At 43.8% G+C, this 19,124-nt stretch overlaps 1 protein-coding gene and 1 non-coding gene across 4 annotated transcripts; one reads left to right on the top strand and one right to left on the bottom strand.

Moving 5' to 3' along the window:
- Positions 1–1,741: 1,741 nt before the first annotated feature.
- Positions 1,742–1,814, bottom strand: TRNAW-CCA (transfer RNA tryptophan (anticodon CCA)). Its single transcript has one exon. It is a non-coding gene; the product is annotated as a tRNA-Trp (tRNA).
- Positions 1,815–11,246: 9,432 nt separating this feature from the next.
- ZNF774 (zinc finger protein 774) lies at positions 11,247–18,892 on the top strand. Of its 3 annotated transcripts, none has more exons than XM_004314309.4 (4): positions 11,247–11,398; positions 13,139–13,251; positions 15,910–16,016; positions 16,488–18,892. In XM_004314309.4, exons 2-4 carry the CDS (start codon positions 13,145–13,147, stop codon positions 17,726–17,728), a joined length of 1,455 nt encoding a protein of 484 aa, XP_004314357.1. In that variant the 5' UTR covers positions 11,247–11,398; positions 13,139–13,144; the 3' UTR covers positions 17,729–18,892. The 3 variants fall into 3 exon arrangements, with proteins under 3 accessions (XP_004314357.1, XP_019801496.1, XP_073657518.1); XM_019945937.3 differs by having other exon boundaries at positions 11,250–11,547; XM_073801417.1 differs by lacking the exons at positions 11,247–11,398; positions 13,139–13,251 and adding an exon at positions 13,482–13,503.
- The last annotated feature ends 232 nt before the right edge of the window (positions 18,893–19,124 follow it).

Below are 19,124 nucleotides of genomic sequence, written 5' to 3'. Positions count from 1 at the left end.
AGCGTTGTTGAAGGCAGGGGGTGGGTTTTCATCTTTTCTGTATTGTTTGAGACCTTGGCCATGAAAGTATAGTTATATATTATCTACTTTAAAAGGGAAAAAAGCCCTATGAATTAAAGGGCTGAGTATTATTCCTGTGGCCCCTGAGGTTGGGCAGTATTAGTGCCCTCTGCCTTAGATTGCAAAGATTGTATCTGTATTTCTAACTTCCCTTTTTTTTTTTTTCTTCAGTTTCTGGCTGTGCCACATGGCATGTGGCATGTAGTTCCCCAACCAGGGATGGGACCTGCACTCCCCCCCCCACCCCAACCGCGCACTGGAAGCCAGAGTCTTAACCAGTGGACCGCCAGGGAAGTGCCTCTAACTTGCTTTTTAAGTTACCATTGTTTTACTTATTTAGAGAATGTTTGTTTTCAAGCAATATAAACCCACTCAAAATAGTTCTGGACCGGGACTTCCCTGCGGTCCAGTGGTTAAGACTCTGCGCTTCCAATGCGGTGGGGTGCGGTTCCAACCCTGGTCGGGGAACTAAGATCCCACATGCCGGGTGACCAAGAGCAAACAAACAAAAAAACAGCTCTAGACCAAAGGAGGATTTGGTAGGAAGGAGCAATCTGGTAGCATCCCGCGGCAGCAATGAAACCAGGCCCACAGGGGACTAGAAGTAAATGCTAAAAGCCATGTGGCCTGGCCCCAGAGCCAGCCTCCTTGGCCTCCTGAATCTGCTGCTTTCTGACACTTGATTCATTCTTCTCCTTGGTAAGCCTGCTTCTGCAGCTCACGCCTGGGGTTTCTGTGGCCTCTTGCACCCTCGAGTAGGAGTCTGGTAAGTGGTATTTCTGGGAGAGAGAATTCGACTGTGGCCAGTGAGTTCTTGAGCTGGACCAAATATCCTCTCCCCGTTCAACCACCTGTCAAGGGAAAAATGCGATCCCCTGGTGCATAACTGGCTCCCGGGCCCCACCGCAGCAGGGAGGGCGTGTCTCAGAGATGGAGGGTGTGACCTGGGGAGGGGCCTCAAAAAGCCTCCACAGTTGCAGCTGCAAGTTACACGTTTACAGGCCCTATAAATGCTGGATCTGATAGAACATGTTAGTTCATCAGGGAGATAGCAGAGCGAAGTAGCCAAGATCTGGGATTCTGGTAGGGGGACCACCTCTCCCGGTTTCCCCAAAATTTGGGCTTTTAGTTTTAAAACCAGGATAGTTTTTAAGAGTTTTCCAGGATGGGGGATAATCACTCCTCAAACTGGGAAAATTCTAAGCAAATCAGGATGAGTTGTGCCCCCTAGGTTTTGGAGTTAGATTTGGTTTTGAATCCTGGCTCAGCTGCTATAGCTGTGTGACACTGGGCAAGTCACTTTATCTCTTACACCTCAGTTTCTTCCTTGTAAAATGAGAATAATAATATTTCCCACCTCATAGAGTGAGATAAGCACTTAGTGAGCACTCAATAAAGTAGGCAATTAGGTAATCATACACATGATTAAAAAGTAGAAATACAATGAACGGAGAAAAATCTCACTCCCACCTCTATCCCTCAGGACACAGGTCTCCTCCCCAGAAGTAACCACTCTTAACAGTTTCGTGTGTATCCTTCTAGAGATAGTCTGTGAATTATAGGAATATGTATACTGATCTTTTTTTTATTAAAAAATATTTATTTTATTTATTAATTTGGTTGTGCCAGGTCTTAGTTGTGGCATGCAAACTCTTAGCTGTGGCATGCATGTGGGATCTAGTTCCCTAACCAGGGATTGAACCTGGGACCCCTGCATTGGGAGCATGGAGTCTTAACCACTGGACCACCAGGGAAGTCCCAACTGATCCTTTTTTAAATATAAATGTTAGTAGACTACACATTCTGTTCTGCTGATAACATTTTTTTTCATGCAATACTCTATCTTGGAAGGCATTCCACACCAGAACATTTAGATCTGCCTCGTTATTTTTAATGATTACATAGTATTTCCTGGTCTGGGGATTTATAATTCCTTTAGCCAATCTCCTACTGATTGACATTGGGGTTGTTTCTAGTCTTTGGTTAATTGAAACATTATGGCAAACAATATAATATTATCTAGTATACACATCTTTGTGCATATTCATAAGTGTGTCTGTAGGATAAATTCCTAGATGTAGAAATACTGGGTCAACGGAGCTATTATTATCTTTTATTATTATTATTACTATTATTAATCTCTAAGAAGTCAGATGTTGGATCCACTCTTCCTTTCTGAAGGCAGATAGTAGCTGTTCACCTAAGCATAAAGAGATCTATATCTGTGCCCTTTGTGAGGAAGAAGTCATTAAGTCCTGGTGCTGACCTCTTGGAAAATTCTAGGATGCCTCTGCTACTTCTCTCCTTTCACACCCTCCTTCTTTCCCTGTTCACAGTGGCACATGACTCCATTCCCACAAAGTTCCTCAATTCCATCCCTCAACTGACACTGAGATGGTGTCTCAGCCTGGGTTCCTTAGAAAACAGGGCCTGAGGCAAAGTTTTTATACCGGCACCTTATGAGGGTGTGTATCCCAGGGAAACAGGGGTGAAGGGGAAAGGGGGTGAAGGAACAAGGAAGAGCAAATAGAAGAGCACGTGTTAGCGCCGTACTAGCCACTGATTCTGCAAGCACAGTTTGCTTCCTGGGAATCACAGGACATCTTTGAGAAGCCAGGTAAAGCTTCTGCATCTCTGAGCATTCTGTGGGGGGCACCCTGTGGAGGAGGGGCAAGGAGGAGGGATAAACTGATCGATAGGCTGCCGTCTCCCACTGGTCAAAGTTTGCCCCTCATTGTGTCAACTCTTCCTCTCTTATGAGTGGAGCTGCACTACTCGGGCAGCCAGAGAGAAAGCTAGAACCCAAGACAGCAGGGTCAGGCTCTGTGGCCAGTGCCACTCTGCAGGTGAGTCAGTGTGCATCCGTGGATTCTGAGGTGGTCCCCTGGGTCTCTTACATCAGCAGCAGTAGGGAACCCACACGGCAGAGGATAGAAGCATAGATGCTGGTATGAGGCCTGGCATTGTTGTTTCATGCCCTCATGTCACATGAGGAACATGGAACAGCCGCCACAGAGCAAGTCATTCATTGTTAGTGTTCTGGCCAGAAAGCAAGGCAAATGCAGGACTTGTAATGGCACATAAACTGAGTCTGATACAGGTGGGAACATTGCCATATTTCACTGACCCTGGGATGTACATTTATAACCTTTTAGCATCATTGAAATCAGGATGCGTCTTACAATTGACAGCATGTCTGAGTGTAACTAGCAGTTGTGTTCCCTTTCTTGGTAGTACGTAAGTGGCAGGTTAGATGAAATACATTAATTTCTTTAGGCTGATGTGTATCAATGCGTCTCTTGATACCCTGGGACCAGAAATGTTCTCACAAAAGAGGCACTCCCACTTCCTATGGGAAAGACCCTTAACAGGGAAGAGCAATTAGCAAATTCATAAATCAGGGATCTCGAATTTCCATTGTCGATTAATAAACTGTCCTTATGGTTAATATGACCATTCGTTGTTTATAGGTATCCGTGCCTGAAAATGTTTGCTTAGGTCAAGTCCGAGCTGTGAAACAGAAGTTCTTTCATGTGTTCATGGTGAGTAATGGCTTTAATGAAGGCAGAACTCCATGCTAAAGATTAATAAATACCTCATTAGCCTTGACAAAAGAAGTGTGACAACATGACTCCACTCTTTTTTTTTTAAAAGTGTGTATGAGTGTGTTTAACCATTATGTTCCAGGTGTGTGTTTATATTAACATCCCAAATTGTGATGCTCTAAAGTGTAGTCTTTAGAGACTAAATCCTCACTCCTCAAAGTGCAGTCCCTGAACCAGCAGTACTGGACAACACCCAGGAGATTGCTAGAAATGCAGAATCTCAGGCCCCACTCTGGACCTGCTGAATCCAAATATGTATTTAAAAATAATGCAAGCTCACGGGGACTTCCCTGGTGGTCCAGTGCTTAGGACTCCGTGCTTCCATTGCTGGGAGCCCAGGTTCGATCCCTGACCGGGTAACTAAGATCCCACATGCCGCAACTAAGCCGGCGCACCACAATTAGCGAAGCCCATACACTGCAACTAGAGAAGCCCGCGTGCCGCAGCAAAGACCCAGTGCAGCCAAAATAAACAAATTAATCAATTAAAATAAATAAAATAAAATGCAAGCTCCCACATCAACTGCTGAGTGGATAAACAAAATATGGTGGTATATCCATACCATGGAATATTATTCCGCCATAGAAAGGAATGAAGTACTGATACATGCTGTGATGTGGATAAGCTTTGAAAACGTTATGCTAAGTGAAGGCAGCCAGACACAAAAGGCCACAGATTGTATGATTCCATTCATATGAATGTCCAGGATAGGCAAATCCATAAGACAGAAAGTAGATTAGTGTTTGCTTAGGGAATGAGAGAAAGGAGGCATTGGAAGTTCCTGCTGATGGGTAAGGGGTTTCTTTTGGGGGTGATGGAAATATTTGGGAATTAGGTGGTGGTGATAGTTGCTCAACATTGTGAATATACTAAAAACCACTGAGTTGTACACTTAAATTTTTTGAATATTATGTTACATAAATTTTACCTCCAAAAAGTGTTAAAAATGAAGCCAAATGTAGCACATTGCCTGCAACCTTTTAAAAAAATCATATATTGCTTCCTTTTATTCGCACAGGATAGGAAAAGAAAATGCTGCTTAAATCATTATGTTAGAAAGAAATGCCATCTGATATTTATCGTTCCCCAAGTAGTACAACTTAGAAACCTTTGGGATTTATTTTGGATCCTCCATGTAAGTGAATGTAAAGTAAAATTCCCCCATAAATAGAGTGCTGTCGTAACGTCATTGAAGGAAAAATGATCAAAATAATAAAAGGTGTTTAAAAATGAAAAAAAAAAAAAAACTCAATCCCCAGGTGATTCATATGCCTGTTCAAGTTTGAAAACATTGCTCTAAATCCCATCTCCTTGACTGCAAGACCTCAGTGTCCTTCCCCACCCTCACCCGGAAAACTCTTCCTTTTTTTCCTCAGAATCCCCAGATGTGGCACTATTTCACTTGTTTTGCGCATCCCACGTCCTCCTCCTTACCCCTGGCCTGTCTGCAACAGCCCTGAGTCAGAGAGCTGCTCCACCAGGCAGCATTACCATCGCCCACGGGTTAGGAGAGGACCGTCCTTGCTCCAGGTCTGGATTGTATGGCTTCTCCTGTGCCCTGAAGAGCACTGCCAGTGGCCAAGGTCAAGGTCAGCCTCTGTGGAACATGGTTCTCTGTTTCTCGGTCTACTGTCATGATGGAGTGGCAGAAAAAATAAGGCAGACACCTCGCTATTCCCTAAATTGTCTTCCTCTCTTCTCCTCCTCCCCAGGCACCTCTGCATCAAAACACTCCTCTCTCCTCCTTCAAATAAAAAAGGAAAAGACACCAGATGCCCACACGCTTAATAAGCAATGGAGTAGGGAAAGAAAGGGAGGAGTCTCCTCTTCTCCCCTGAGATATCTGAACTCTAGCTTCTGCCCAGCTAAAATTTTCTATCTCACACACACACACCCACACACACTCTGACATGCAATAAAATATCAACAGTAGTTTTTTAGTGGGTGATAGGATGTCTCTCTTCTTTCTAATTATCTATATTTCTAGTTTTTCAAAAATGAATGAATGCATATTACTTATATACTCATAAAAATAAAGTGTTTTGTTAGAGGAAATAAGAAACTCCCCATGATGATGGAATATGTGTTTTCAACATACATTTTTAAGTAGCGAATTTCTGTCTTGCAAAAATTGGCCTCTGAGGGTAACAAAGCCCTCCTCATACGGTTCACAGTACACAGAAAAGTCTTTTATATGGGATGTAGGGTTACCAGAGACAGGAAATGAGGTTGGTTCCCAGATCTTGGCAGGAGGTGGGGTGGGGAGGCCCTCTAGAAATCTCAGGCTTCCCTCTAAATGAGGACATGCTGAACTCTATCTTCAGTAAAAGAGCGGGTTCTTAAGAGAACTACCCCATTATTACACCAATTGGTGAGAATCCATGCCTGATCCTTTTTATCACGTAGACCTAGGCACTAGATGCTTTGTTTTGAATCTCTAGCAAGGATTTGAATTGGTTAATTATCCTAGAAGTGATTCGGCTTAAAAGGGCTTAAAATTTTTTTACTATTCTTTATTATTAACAAAGTTAATTTAAGTTTCTCATTTTGTTTCTAATTTTATTCCCTTTTATGTGAGTTATCTGAACCTTTTTCACTAAGTTTAAATGGGTCATTCTAAAATATGGCATTAAAAAAATGTGTTCACTGAGGAATATTTAAAATACAGATGAGCAAAAAGTATTTTTATGTTTATGTGTATACACGTGTGTGTGTCTGTGTGTATGTGCGTACAGACGCTTGGATATGTTTTTTAATAGAAATGGTGCATTAGTGGGGAATTTTAAAATTTTGAGTGCCTGAACTGTATCATTCAAACTGGCTTAGTCAAGAAAAGAATATTTATTGACTTGTAAAACAAACCTAAGAAAAGTCAGGGTTATTTCTGGCCTCAGTGACCAAAGACTCAAGTATTCTCGGGGCTGCCTCCTGGCTTCTGCTCTTTGCTTCCCTCTCTCTGCGTTCATCTCATTCTCTCAGACTGCAGTTCGGCTGGTGGGAAACAAGGCTGCCAGTAGCCTGCAGCTTCACCTCTTCCCATTTTCACTTCCAAGAAGGAAAAGGTCTTTTTCCTTTGCTTCTAGCTTAAAAAGTCCCCGGGAAGGTCCCTGATAGGCTCAGCTTGGGTTACTCGCATACTCCCTGACAAATTGTCATGGGCAAGTTGGCCCAGTTCTGTGATTGCCTCAGTGTTGGTCAAGTGCCACCTCTAATCCAAACCCTGTGACAGAGGGACGGTCACGTAATCAGATGGCAGTTCCCATCTGAACCACTGGGTGTTGTTTCCTAAAGAAAGATCGGGTGCTATTGTCCCTAGAAGGATAGTGTGCTGGTAGAAAAATGACAGATACTCACTACATACAAATGGGATTATATTTCAGTAACTGTTTTGTGACTCATAAAAAAATTTTCATTTTTCCATGTTCTACAACATAATTTCAATGATAATAGAATATAATGGCAGAATAGTGTTCTATTCTGGAATGCAAACATGACAACTGGAAGTGACCATGAGGACAAGACCCACACACTGAGGTTGGCAGAGCAGGAAGAGAGGACGCCTAGATTCTTGATATCATCTCAGAGTCGCTGCACCAGCGCTACACTTCTTCTTGTTTTTTGGGTTTTGGTTTATTTATTTATTTAGGCCGCACCTCAGGGCATGTGGAACTTCCCTGACCAGGGATGAACTGGCATCCCCTGCACTGGAAGCACGTAGTCTTAACCACTGGACCGCCAGGGAAGTCCAGCCCTACACTTCTTTTTTTTTTTAATACATTTATTTATTTATTTATGGCTGCGTTGGGTCTTCGTTTCTGTGCATAGGCTTTCTCTAGTTGCGGCGAGCGGGGGCTACTCTTTGTTGCAGTGCATGGGCTTCTCATTGCGGTGGCTTCTTTTGTTGCAGAGCACGGGCTCTAGGTGCGCGGGCTTCAGTAGTTGTGGCACATGGGCTCAGTAGTTGTGGCTCGCAGGCTCTAGAGCACAGGCTCAGTAGTTGTGGCGCACGGGCTTAGTTCCTGCGCGGCATGTGGGACTTCCCGGACCAGGGCTCGTCCCCTGCATTGGCAAGCAGATTCTTAACCACTGCACCACCAGGGAAGTCCTACACTTCTTGATACCTGAGAAAAATAACACCTGATTTGGCTAAACCACAGTGGTCAAGTGCTGTTCCCTATAAATGTACTTCCAGGCAGCCATTAAAAGTAGGCCAGGAAATTTATCATCAGTGAAGGGGGATGGCAGTGATGATAAAAACCCCAGAGAGGTTGAAAGGGAAACCGAAATAATGGAAAGTACAGCCTATTTTTTTTTTGAACTATTAAAGGAAACTGACCCATAAAGCATCCCTGAGTCAACCTGAGGCAGTTACAGCAGGGTGGAAATGGCAGCCACAGCTGAACTGAGCAGAAAGAGGGTTAGAGGTAGTACCCAAGGCTTCTCTGATGCTAGGTAGCATGAAGGGTTCCAGAAGTCCCTAAGAGCTCCCAGTGAGAGGGATGGAAGTAGCTGAAGCTGGAGCTAGGAAGCATCCCAAAGCGTCACCATGTGACCCAAGGCTTCTGGGTAGCAGACAAAGAAGGCACCAGAGAAAAAAGACCACCAGGCTTGAATGGGGAAGGAGGGGATGCGACCAGTACAGAGGCCAGAGCAGAGATCTGGTTAGGCGTGAGCTGCACCTCAAGTGGAGTGAGCAGGAGCTGGTGGAGAAGATCAGCTGGAGAACTAGGGTCCTTTCTCCTTGCACCTAAATAACATCTTGGGAAGGGAGTAAGTGGAGGGAAGACCTTTGGAGGAGACAGCTTTCAGAGGGAATATGAATTTCAAATTGACTAAGATTTACCCAAAAGTAGACTTTTTTTTTTTTAACCCAGAAGAGACTGTTAACTGGTAAGCTGAAGAACTGCCCAGTAAAGAGAATCTCCTGAGAAATCTAAGTTCAATTATAGAGATATTTTTAAAATTTTTGTACATTTGGCTCATAGTGTATGCATTGTGACTTCCCCCCACCCCAAGTTCCCCATACATATAGATCTCTACTATAAGTTTCCTTAAAGAGGTGTCACAGGAGTTTGACATTATGTCACAAGGAAAATGTCCTAAAATCTGCTTTAGACCTGTGGGAGCCAGCCACAATGACTCTTGCTTCCTAGTGTTCATGTCCTTGTGTAGCCCTCTCCCACACTGTACCAGGGTTGGTCTGTGTGACCAAGAGCATACGGCAGAGGGGTGGCGTATCCCTACCAAGATGAGGTTCCTATCTCTCATAGATCACTCACTCTGGGGAAACCAGTTGCCATGTTATGAAGACAGGCCTGCGTGAGGAAACAGTCATATGAGTGATCTTGGAAGCAGGTCTAGCCCCAGTAGGGCCTTCAGATAACTGCAGCCCCAACTGACATCCAGACTGTAACCTCATGAGAGACCCTCAATTAGAGACACTCAGCTAATCTGACTCACAGAAACTGTAAGATAATAAATGTTTGTTGTTTTAAACTACTAAGTTTGGGGGTAATTTGTTATGCAACAAAAGATAACGAATATACTCCCTCTCATAAAAATTTCAGTTATAGCACCTGCCAAAAATCTTTCTCTTTTCATTCTCCAGGAGGTCCTTTCACAGTTTCGCTCCCTCCCCCACTTCCTCCTCTCTGCCACATTCTTTTTTTTTAAAAAATATTTATTTATTTATTTTGGCTTCGGCAGGTCGTAGTTGCGGTACACAGACTTCTTAGTTGTGGCATGCAGACTCCCAGCCGTGGCACACATGCATACAGAATCTAGTTCCCCGACCAAGCATCAAACCCAGGCCCCCTGTATTGGGAACTCGGAGTCTTACCCACTGGACCACTAAGGAAGTTCCTCTCTGCCACACTCTTAAGCACCCAAATCCCAACAGGTTATGGTCCTTAAAAAAAAAAAAAAAAGTAAAAATAAATAAATAAAATAAAATAAAGATCAAAACAAAACAAAAACAGGTTATGGTCCTCTCTCCAAGTGGCCACCTGAGGTACATGGTCTTGTTTTCTCTACTGACTTCCTTGTGGAAACCAAGCTTCTCTGCCCCCCTTCCCACCCTTTCCACCTTCTCCCCACACACCTGATAATGGTAAATAAGAGACTGAGGCAAAAGAAATAAGCCAGAGAGAGAGAGAGAGAGAGAAGGGGCAGGTGATAGGCATCAGCCAGACTCTGTGATTCTTCATTCATCTTCCCTCCACATTCCCTGCTGATTGATTGAAGAACTACAGAATCTCCCCTGATGGCAGAATACCAGAAAGATTTCTGAGAGGCCTAGAGATACCTTTGATTCTCTAGGGCCTGAGCTATGTTCCAGTCACATGAGGCCTGGAAACCTCTAGGTTTCCTGGACGTTCCTTGCTGTTCCTGCAAAGCAAGACCAGACATTTGTTTATAGTGGACAGAATTCCCTAAACTGCGATTGTGGTTATCTCACAGATGACTACAATTATATAGCAAATACTGAGACGCCACTGGTTATATAAAAAAAAGAAGAAAAGACAAAATATTACTTCATATTTAGTGTCTTTTATGGTTTATCTCCCCTATTGGACTGTAAGCTTCATGAAAGCAAGGATCACGTGTGATTCCTGTGGGTAACCACAGTGCCCAGAACAGTCTTGAGTACAGAACATTCCCAGTGAATATTTGTTAGAAGATGCACCATACATGTTTGTTGAAGGAATGGTTGAATTGGCATCAAAGGAGTCTAATACATTAGCCCATTGGCTGGTAATTCTAAGCTTTTTACAGTTCATCGCAAAATGTACTTTCCTTTTTTCAGTTGGAGTGAATCAAGAGTAGACAGGCATGTTTTTTTCATTGTGAGGAAAGGCTTTTATTATTTTTTAGGTTCTGCCCCAGCACCCCCGCAAAGAGAGCCAACACTGGCTCTCACGTAAGATCCAGGAGTCTCCGCAGTTTGGAACCCAACACCACATTTCCTAGAATACTTGACGCCCTCGCAGGCCTCCTCTGGCTATAATGGAAAAGGGATATGCCTGGGAACTGTGCTGCTAATAGAAGGAAGCAGAACGTCTGTTTTCCACTAACGGCTCCTGATTGGGGTTTGTTATGCCCAGTCTGAATTGACCTGGAACTTGGCCGCGGCTCTGGCCGCCCCGGGGTAAGGCGGGGGACCCAGCAGAGGCGACTGCACCGCAAGGTTATAGCGCTGAGCTGCTCCACGCTCTGGAAGGTGCCAGAGCGCGGGAGATGCTGTGGTTGGTAAAGGCTGCTCGGCGCTAGTCAGGTGAGGCCTGGAGGTTCGCATCTGCAGATCCATCTTTGGGTGTACAGTCTTTGGATCCTCTTCTCAGCTCTGAAGAGGCGGTTCCAGCGGTCGGGTAGCTCGGGTGAACTGGGTTTAGCCCTTGTCACCGCTCGGAACTGGGTGTCCCGGGACTCCCAGTCCTTTTAGGTCTTGCTCAGGACTACATTTCCCAAAAGGCTCCGCGGTGATTGAAAGCTCTATCAGCCTATGGACGGGGGAGACTTCTCATCCCAGAAACTGAGAAGCCAATGGCAAGAGGACGGGGGCGGTATTTTCCGGCTGCTGGCTGTCTTGTCCAGAGTCCCACCTGTGTCCCCACAGCCCTGTCACGAATCCCAGTCGGGTTCTGGGCGGGACTGCCACGGCGTTGCGGGCCGGGTGCGGCTCGGCGGTGGAGGACTCTCACTTCGTGCTCCATCCCGGGCTGGGCCCCGGGGCGGTGAGTGATCCGGGGAAGGAGACTGCGGCTGCAGCCCGGGCGCCGCTGAGGGGCGTGGATGGGGCTCGCCCGCCGCCCCGGCGTTGTCTCTGCCGGGTCCTCGCGCTCGCCTTTCCGAGCCCGCGGGTCTTGCTGAGGAGTGGGGAGAGGTAGCTGCGCTTTTCTCTGCCGGCGTCGGGATAGCTCATCCTCTTAATTTTTTTGCTCCTCGGTGGTGGTCCTCTGGTTTCAGTTTAGCTTTGCGACCCTTTGACCGCTGCACCTAGATTAGGGCCTACAGCACCGCGAGGGAGGAGAATGGGTGTCGGCCCTACCCGTGCGGTCATGTTCCTATTAATAAACCCTGTGAACAAACTAGTGCTTCTCACAATGGCACTTAGTCACAGCACCTCAGCGGTCTAGGGCCTTTGAGGTCTCCTGTACGGGGGGGCAGGAGACCGGGTGGCAGGAGACCGGGTGGGAAACAGGGTTTCTCTAACCTTGGCTGAGAACTCTCCATCCCGCTGTCTCCTGCAGGTGGGCCCTGCTGTTGGGTTTTGTAATGAATGGAGAAATAAAATGTATGCTCAAAACTCATTACAGTTTTCACTTCCTAATGTCATTATTTTTGTTTGTTAAGGTTTTAAACCAGAGAGATGAAATGTATTCCCACGGCTTTTAGGCTCCTAAAAACCCAGTACTTTATAAGTGACCAATAGCAATATGTGTGAATGCATAAATGTTTCCATGAAAAGTGTGTGTATTCTAGTAATGCACAGGTGCTCTGATTGGTGAGACAAAAGATGTGAAAGAGTAAAAGTTCCTCACCCCGGTATGATCCATCCTCCACTGAAATGCAGAATTCTTTGTAGAAGGTTCATCTATTCAATCAGCTGGCTGACTATATTTGTTTTTAGTGGAAACTCTTCAAGGGGGAAAACAAACAAAAAAACAAACATTATCCTATATTACTTTGTGACTCCTAATGCCTAACAGAATATTAATTATTGAATAAATTACTGATCCATCCAGTAACCTGACCATCTCCCCCCAAATAATTTTTTCATGATAGTGATGTTAATTTTATTAATGTGTTAATGATTGTTTTCAGCCCCCAAGCATTTTGTTTTGTGCTTATCGCCATTGAATTTCACTTAATTTTACAGCTTATCCATGTTGTTTTTTAAAATCCATGTCTTTTTAAGTCCCATTTCTGACTGCATTAAACCTTGAAATAGAATGATACCTAGGGCAGTTCCTTTTGGGCTTCTGCATAGTTTGTCCCTTGAAGTTGACACTAAATCTACAAGCCAGGAAAAGTCAGCTATTCTCATAACTAATATGAGTCTAATGAAGTCCGCAATTTCCTACCTAGCTGAGGAAAATGTAGTTGGAGAGAATCCAAAGCTTTCCAGAAATTGAGTTATACCTGTGCACTCTCTCCTCTGTTTATCTTGTCCATCATGGACAATTTGTTCCTCAAAAAGTTAATGTCTCCAAAACACTGAGCGTTCTGCAGATGTGTTTGGGAGGTCCAGGACTCATTTTGTGATGAGAAAGTTGGCCAAAGGAAAGGTTATGTTAAAACAGAATAAGGAAAGCATCCCTTCTGTGGTTGACAGCATTTACCTCAGAGCTATCTATTCTGGTCAGCGGGTTTTCTTTAGGTATGTTGGGGCCATAGTGGCTGTATTTTGGTTTTGAGACAATGGTGAGAATATCTAAAGAGCTCTTGATGCATACTGAGGTCTCTTGCTGTAGGAACTGATGATGTGGCTGGGGACTTCAGGGACAAGTGGATTACCTGGACACTGCTTAGAGAGTCCTCTTCAGGGATACCACCCAGCACAGTTAGAAGAATGGGCTCTCAAAGGGTAAGGATGCTACTCTCCTTTATCTTAGATATTTTGAGAGGGTTGTTGGTCTCTTAGAGCTTCAGATCTCTGTGAGAGTAATTGTTACCTCCCTGGCAGAAAAAGAATGACTTCCATTTTTATGGCACTTAGTAGTTTGCAGATTTATTTGATATTTATTGTCTTACTGATATCTCACCATAACTCTTTGATATATTTTCATCCCCCTTTTCCAGCTCAGGATCCTGAGACTCAAAAAGTTAAGTGGCAGAGGTGAGAGTTCAACCCAGGTCTTTGTGGAAAAGGGGGAGCTCTCCCCATGGCTCTTTTCCTGTCACTTAAAAAAAAAAAACCCTCCAGTGCTCTTTCTAAAATACTGTGGCAGGACTTCCCTGGCCGTCCAGTGGATAAGACTCCATGCTCCCACTGCAGGGGGCGCCGGTTCAATCCCTGGTTAGGGAACTAAGATCCTGCATGCTGCACCGTGTGGCCAAAAAAAAAAAACGAAAAAAAGGGGGGAAAAAATACCATGGCAATGCCTTCTCCCTGCTTTACTTCATATCTAATACACAAGTGATACGTACTCACAAAAAAAGGCAAGCAAAATGAAAACAACAGTCATCCATCCCACTGCTGAAGAGTTACGATCCTTCCAGCCATTTTCCTAAGCATATATACAATTAAAAAAAAAAAGAAAAGAAAAGAAAAAAATTGGGATCATACTGAATATTCAGTTGTAAATCTTACTTTCTTACACATTGTATTGTGAATATATTTTGACAATAAATATCTGTACATTACTTAAAATAACCACTTAGTATTTTGTTTTATGGAATACAGCAATTACATTAAATTGAACCATATATGTGACCATTTTTTGACCACTTTTTACCTATAAACTGCCAATTTCATATGGCTCAATCAAATGTAATTATTTCTTCGTTGAGGGACATTTAGGTTATTTCAAATTTTCAGCTATATTGTGATGATGATCTCTTAGCTAATTGTCTTTTTGAAAGTATTGTTTATTGAAGCATAATGAGTTAATAATTAGCTAATATATCTTTTGCACAACTTTCTTTCTTTTTCTTTTCTTTTCTTTTTTTTTTTTTTTACTTTTTTTCATTTCCTTAGAATTCCCAGAATTAGAATTGCTGGGTTTGAGAATAGATTTCTAAGGTATTTGGTGTTTTTGAAAAATGCCTTCCAAAAAGATTGAACCAAGCTATTTATTTCTGTTAGCATTGTATGAAAGTGTCCATTTCTTCATATTCTATCATGGTAGGTATCATAATCTAAGAGTCTGGATAAAATAATAGTAATAGCTAACATTTACTGAGGACTTAATCACTTAATCCTCACGACAACTCTGTAAGGTGGGTTTTATCATTATCCCTAATTTATAGATGAAGACACTGAGACACAGAGAGTTTAAGTAACTTTCCTGAGGTCACACAGCTAGTAAGAGGCAGAGTTAGGATTCAAATTCAGGCAATATGACTCTTGAGTTTGCACTCTTTACCTCTACACTATATTGCCTAAGTGTATCATTGTTTTAATTTGAATTTCTTTGGTTAATGTTGAGGTTAAAAGTTTTCCACATATTTATAAGCTGCTTGTATTTCTTTCTTTTCTGAATTGCCTATTCATGTTCTTTGTCCATTTTTTTGTTTTTGTTTTTTCTTACAAGTGTTTGTCTTTTTCTCACGGCAATACCGACTGCTGCCCTTCTGGGAAAATTTAAAAAGTAAACATGGGGCTTACTTGGTGGCGCAGTGGTTAAGAATCCGCCTGCCAATGCAGGGGACACGGGTTCATGCCCTGGTCTGGGAAGCTCTCACATGCGGCGGAGCAACTAAGCCCGTGCGCCGCAACTACTGAGCCTGCGCTCTAGAGCCCACGAGCCACAACTACTGAAGCCACATGCCTAGAGCCCGTGCTCCACAACAAGAGAAGCTACCACAATGAGAAGCCCGCGCACCGCAGCTAGAGAAAGCCTGCGCGCAGCAAAAAAGACCCAACGCAGCCAAAAATAAATAAATATTTTTAAAATAAATAAATAAAAAATAAAAAGTAAACATTATAGTTATAGTTAACTTCCTTGATTCTTTCTAAGGGGGAGGTCATGGCAGCTTTGTTTTGATAAAATTATATCTCCACGTGGGCTTCCCTGGTGGCGTGGTGTTTGAGAGTCTGCCTGCCGATGCAGGAGACACAGGTTCGCGTCCCGGTCCGGGAGGATCCCACATGCCGCGGAGCGGCTGGGCCCGTGAGCCATGGCCGCTGAGCCTGCGGCACGTCCGGAGCCTGTGCTCCACAATGGGAGCGGCCACATCAGTGAGAGGCCCGCGTACCGAACAAAACAAAACAAAACAAAATTATATCTCCACATGGGTTTAGCCTTGTGCCTTGAGAGATGAGTTATTGTGCTTATTCTAGAATTTCTATCACCCAAGTCTGATTTTTTTTTTTTAATGGGAGGAAAAGAGCTTTTTCTCAGCCTCTTGGGGAGAGCACCCTTTTTTATCACTTCATCATGGCTGCCCTTTTAAAGAGACTTAACACACATTAGAGTTTCCTGGGGTGTTCTACTCCACCTAGGGAAGAAGGGGGGATTGCACTTTGCTCAGGCCTTGTGTGATGGCTCACATTAACATCCTGTGTTCACCTTCCTTATAGGATTTCTAGACCAAGTGCAATCTCCCAGCTAGAGCAGAAGGAAGAGCCATGGGTCCTACCGCTCCAAAATTTTGAGACTAGGAAGATCCTGAGGGAAAGTCACACAGGTGAGATGTGTTACCCAGTGGGCAGAAATCTAGCGTTTCAGCCCTTGTTTAAATGAGGAATTTGGAATGCTGCCCTAGACTTTTGTTCTTACTATTAGAAGGTTAAATTTGACTTCCTGGCAATCAGTCATTGACCAGATAAAGTCTTCATTTTAAGTAAACATTTCACTTTTGTCTAGACTCTAACATCTTTGAAAGGAGTTGCCCAATTTTGACAATATATGGTATACTCTTGATATGAAGTTCCCCTCAAGATTCACCTGACCATCTTAAAATAAAAAGGGATTAGGAATTCATGTTTTCTGTAAGCTCAATGATCTTCAATAAACTTTTCACAAAGTGAAAACGAGAGTAGTCAAACTAAATGTGGTCTGTTGCAAAAACACTAATTTTTGTCTTTCTTGCTGCTTTCTGATGATCTTTCCTGATAAGTGATAACTTTATTCTCTGTTACTTCTGTTAATTTTTCAGACTTTAAGAATCAGGTGGTAAAACTCAATCAGGACATTTCTGAAACAGCAGAACAATGTGGAACATCCTCAGAAAGGGCCAAGAAAGATATTTCTCATGCTCCTCGTTGGGGAGGAAACTGGGAGAGGGGTCTTGAATTAGAAGGGCAGCATGGAACCCTTCTAGGAAAGGGCCAGCAGGAGCCCTTTTCACAGGAGAAGGAATTAAACAAGCTCCTGGAAGGATATATAGGAAAGAAGCCGATGTGTGCAGAATGTGGAAAAAGCTTTAACCAGAGTTCCTATCTCATAAGACACCTAAGAACCCATACCGGTGAGAGGCCTTATAAATGCATGGAGTGTGGGAAAGGCTTCAAACAGAGTTCAGACCTTGTCACCCACCACAGAACACACACGGGGGAGAAACCCTACCAATGCCATGGATGTGGGAAAAAATTCAGCGACAGCTCAACCCTCATCAAACATCAGAGAACCCACACAGGTGAGAGACCCCACGAGTGCCCGGAGTGTGGGAAGACTTTCGGACGGAAACCACACCTCATAATGCACCAAAGAACCCACACAGGAGAGAAGCCCTACACGTGCCTCGAGTGTCATAAAAGCTTTAGTCGCAGCTCCAATTTCATCACCCACCAGAGGACCCACACGGGAGTGAAGCCTTACAGGTGTAATGACTGTGGGGAGAGTTTCAGCCAGAGCTCGGATTTGATTAAGCACCAGCGAACCCACACAGGAGAACGGCCCTTTAAGTGCCCGGAGTGCGGGAAGGGCTTTAGAGACAGTTCCCATTTTGTGGCTCACATGAGCACTCACTCAGGAGAAAGGCCATTCAGTTGTCCTTACTGCCACAAAAGTTTCAGTCAGAGCTCGCATCTGGTCACGCACCAGAGGACACACACAGGTGAGAGGCCTTTTCAGTGTGACAGCTGTGGGAAAGGATTTGCCGACAGCTCTGCCCTCATCAAGCACCAACGGATCCACACAGGAGAAAGACCCTATAAATGTGGCGAGTGTGGGAAGAGCTTCAATCAGAGCTCCCACTTCATTACCCATCAACGAATCCACTTAGGAGACAGACCCTATCGCTGTCCTGAGTGTGCCAAAACCTTCAATCAGCGTTCCCATTTTCTCACACACCAGAGAACACATACGGGAGAAAAACCGTTTCACTGTAGTAAATGTGACAAGAGCTTCCGACAGAAGGCACACCTTTTATGCCATCAGAACACCCATTTGATCTAGGAGATAGTCTTTAATGATTCTTCTCCTCCCTTTCAAATTTCCATTGCTATTATCTTTAAGCGCTCCAAATAGAGAAAACCTGAAACTGGGTGTCGGCGGCCCAAGTCGGGCCCTGATCTGTTCTCTTTTTCCGTGCTTTAATGGTGAGGATAAACCTACAGGGTCCAAATAATGTTCTAAACACAAAAGGCATTCCTTCAGTGTTTTTGACTGACTCTTGGACAGAAAAATGTGAGTTTAATGCTTGATGCCTGGTTACTAAAAGAGAAGTGAGATAAATGTAGTCACATTCTCATCGTTAATGATTCATATTTGATATCTTATACAAAGCCCTTGATACAATGCCTGGCCTTTAAAAGACACTCAGTACAGGGTTGGTTGCTTTCATCAGCCTTATTACTCAATGAGGAATTTATTATTGCAGCCCCACAAGCCCAGAACTTGCAAGAAATTAGACTGGAACTAGAAGATTCGGGGTGTGAACACATAGATTTAATAAAACAGAAAACACTCTCCTAATCCAGTGCTATGCAGTCACCAGATGTCTCATTGCCATGACAAGGCAGAATTATCATAGAGGATGTCTGCAGTCTTGTGACTTGGAGACTAGAAGAATTTTAGAAGCTCTTTGTACAGCAGTGTATGAGGTACTCCCCCTGGAAGTTTGCTGCCATCTGAGGCATAGAAAATATCCTGTGATGAACAGTCCAGAGGAACCTGGATGAGGACTGTAAAATTCTGGAAGCAAAGTTGCTGAGAATGTTAAATGATATTGCAGGGATCCTTCCTGGCATTTAGCTGAAGGATGTAACCCTTGTTTTGTAATTTGCTGGGTCACTGGCCCTTTAGTTGTAAGTTAAGGCAAGTCTCTGATCCTTTTAGGGTCATTCATTTTATGCACTAGTATAGTCCTCTATTTAATTGAAGAAATGGAGGGAAGGCAGTGTGTTGGAAGGCACACCAACTTCGTTGAGAAGGTGAGGTGTTTGTGTCTTGGCCCCTTGACACTTAATTTGGCCAGACTTTCCCCTTCTCTCAGGCCCTACCTTACTTACCTCACAAGGTTACTGTGAGGATCTGATACATATACACGCACGTGCACACACACGCAAGCACTTTGTTGTTAAACTATAAAGTGTAATACCTGTAAAGTTTAATGTTACGGTATTGTTGCCAGTGTCTTTTCTTCCAAGGAGCTGTGGCTAATGTTTCCGAAGGTGTCCCACTTTCTCTCATATTGAGGGACTTCTTTTTTTACCTATTGAAAACCTAAGGCCTTCAAATGCTCAACTCATTATGTGACTCATTACGGGTCACGTGATGAACTAACGGAAGAGCCAGGATATCTCTGCAGGTCTCCTCTTCAACAACATGGAACAGACCAGCTCTAGGATTT

This window comes from Tursiops truncatus, chromosome 2 (assembly GCF_011762595.2).
Source record: "Tursiops truncatus isolate mTurTru1 chromosome 2, mTurTru1.mat.Y, whole genome shotgun sequence".
NCBI classification, from domain to species: domain Eukaryota; kingdom Metazoa; phylum Chordata; class Mammalia; order Artiodactyla; family Delphinidae; genus Tursiops; species Tursiops truncatus.
The sequence above is the reverse complement of the archived record's forward strand: the minus strand, read 5'-3'. Positions and strand labels throughout refer to the sequence as shown.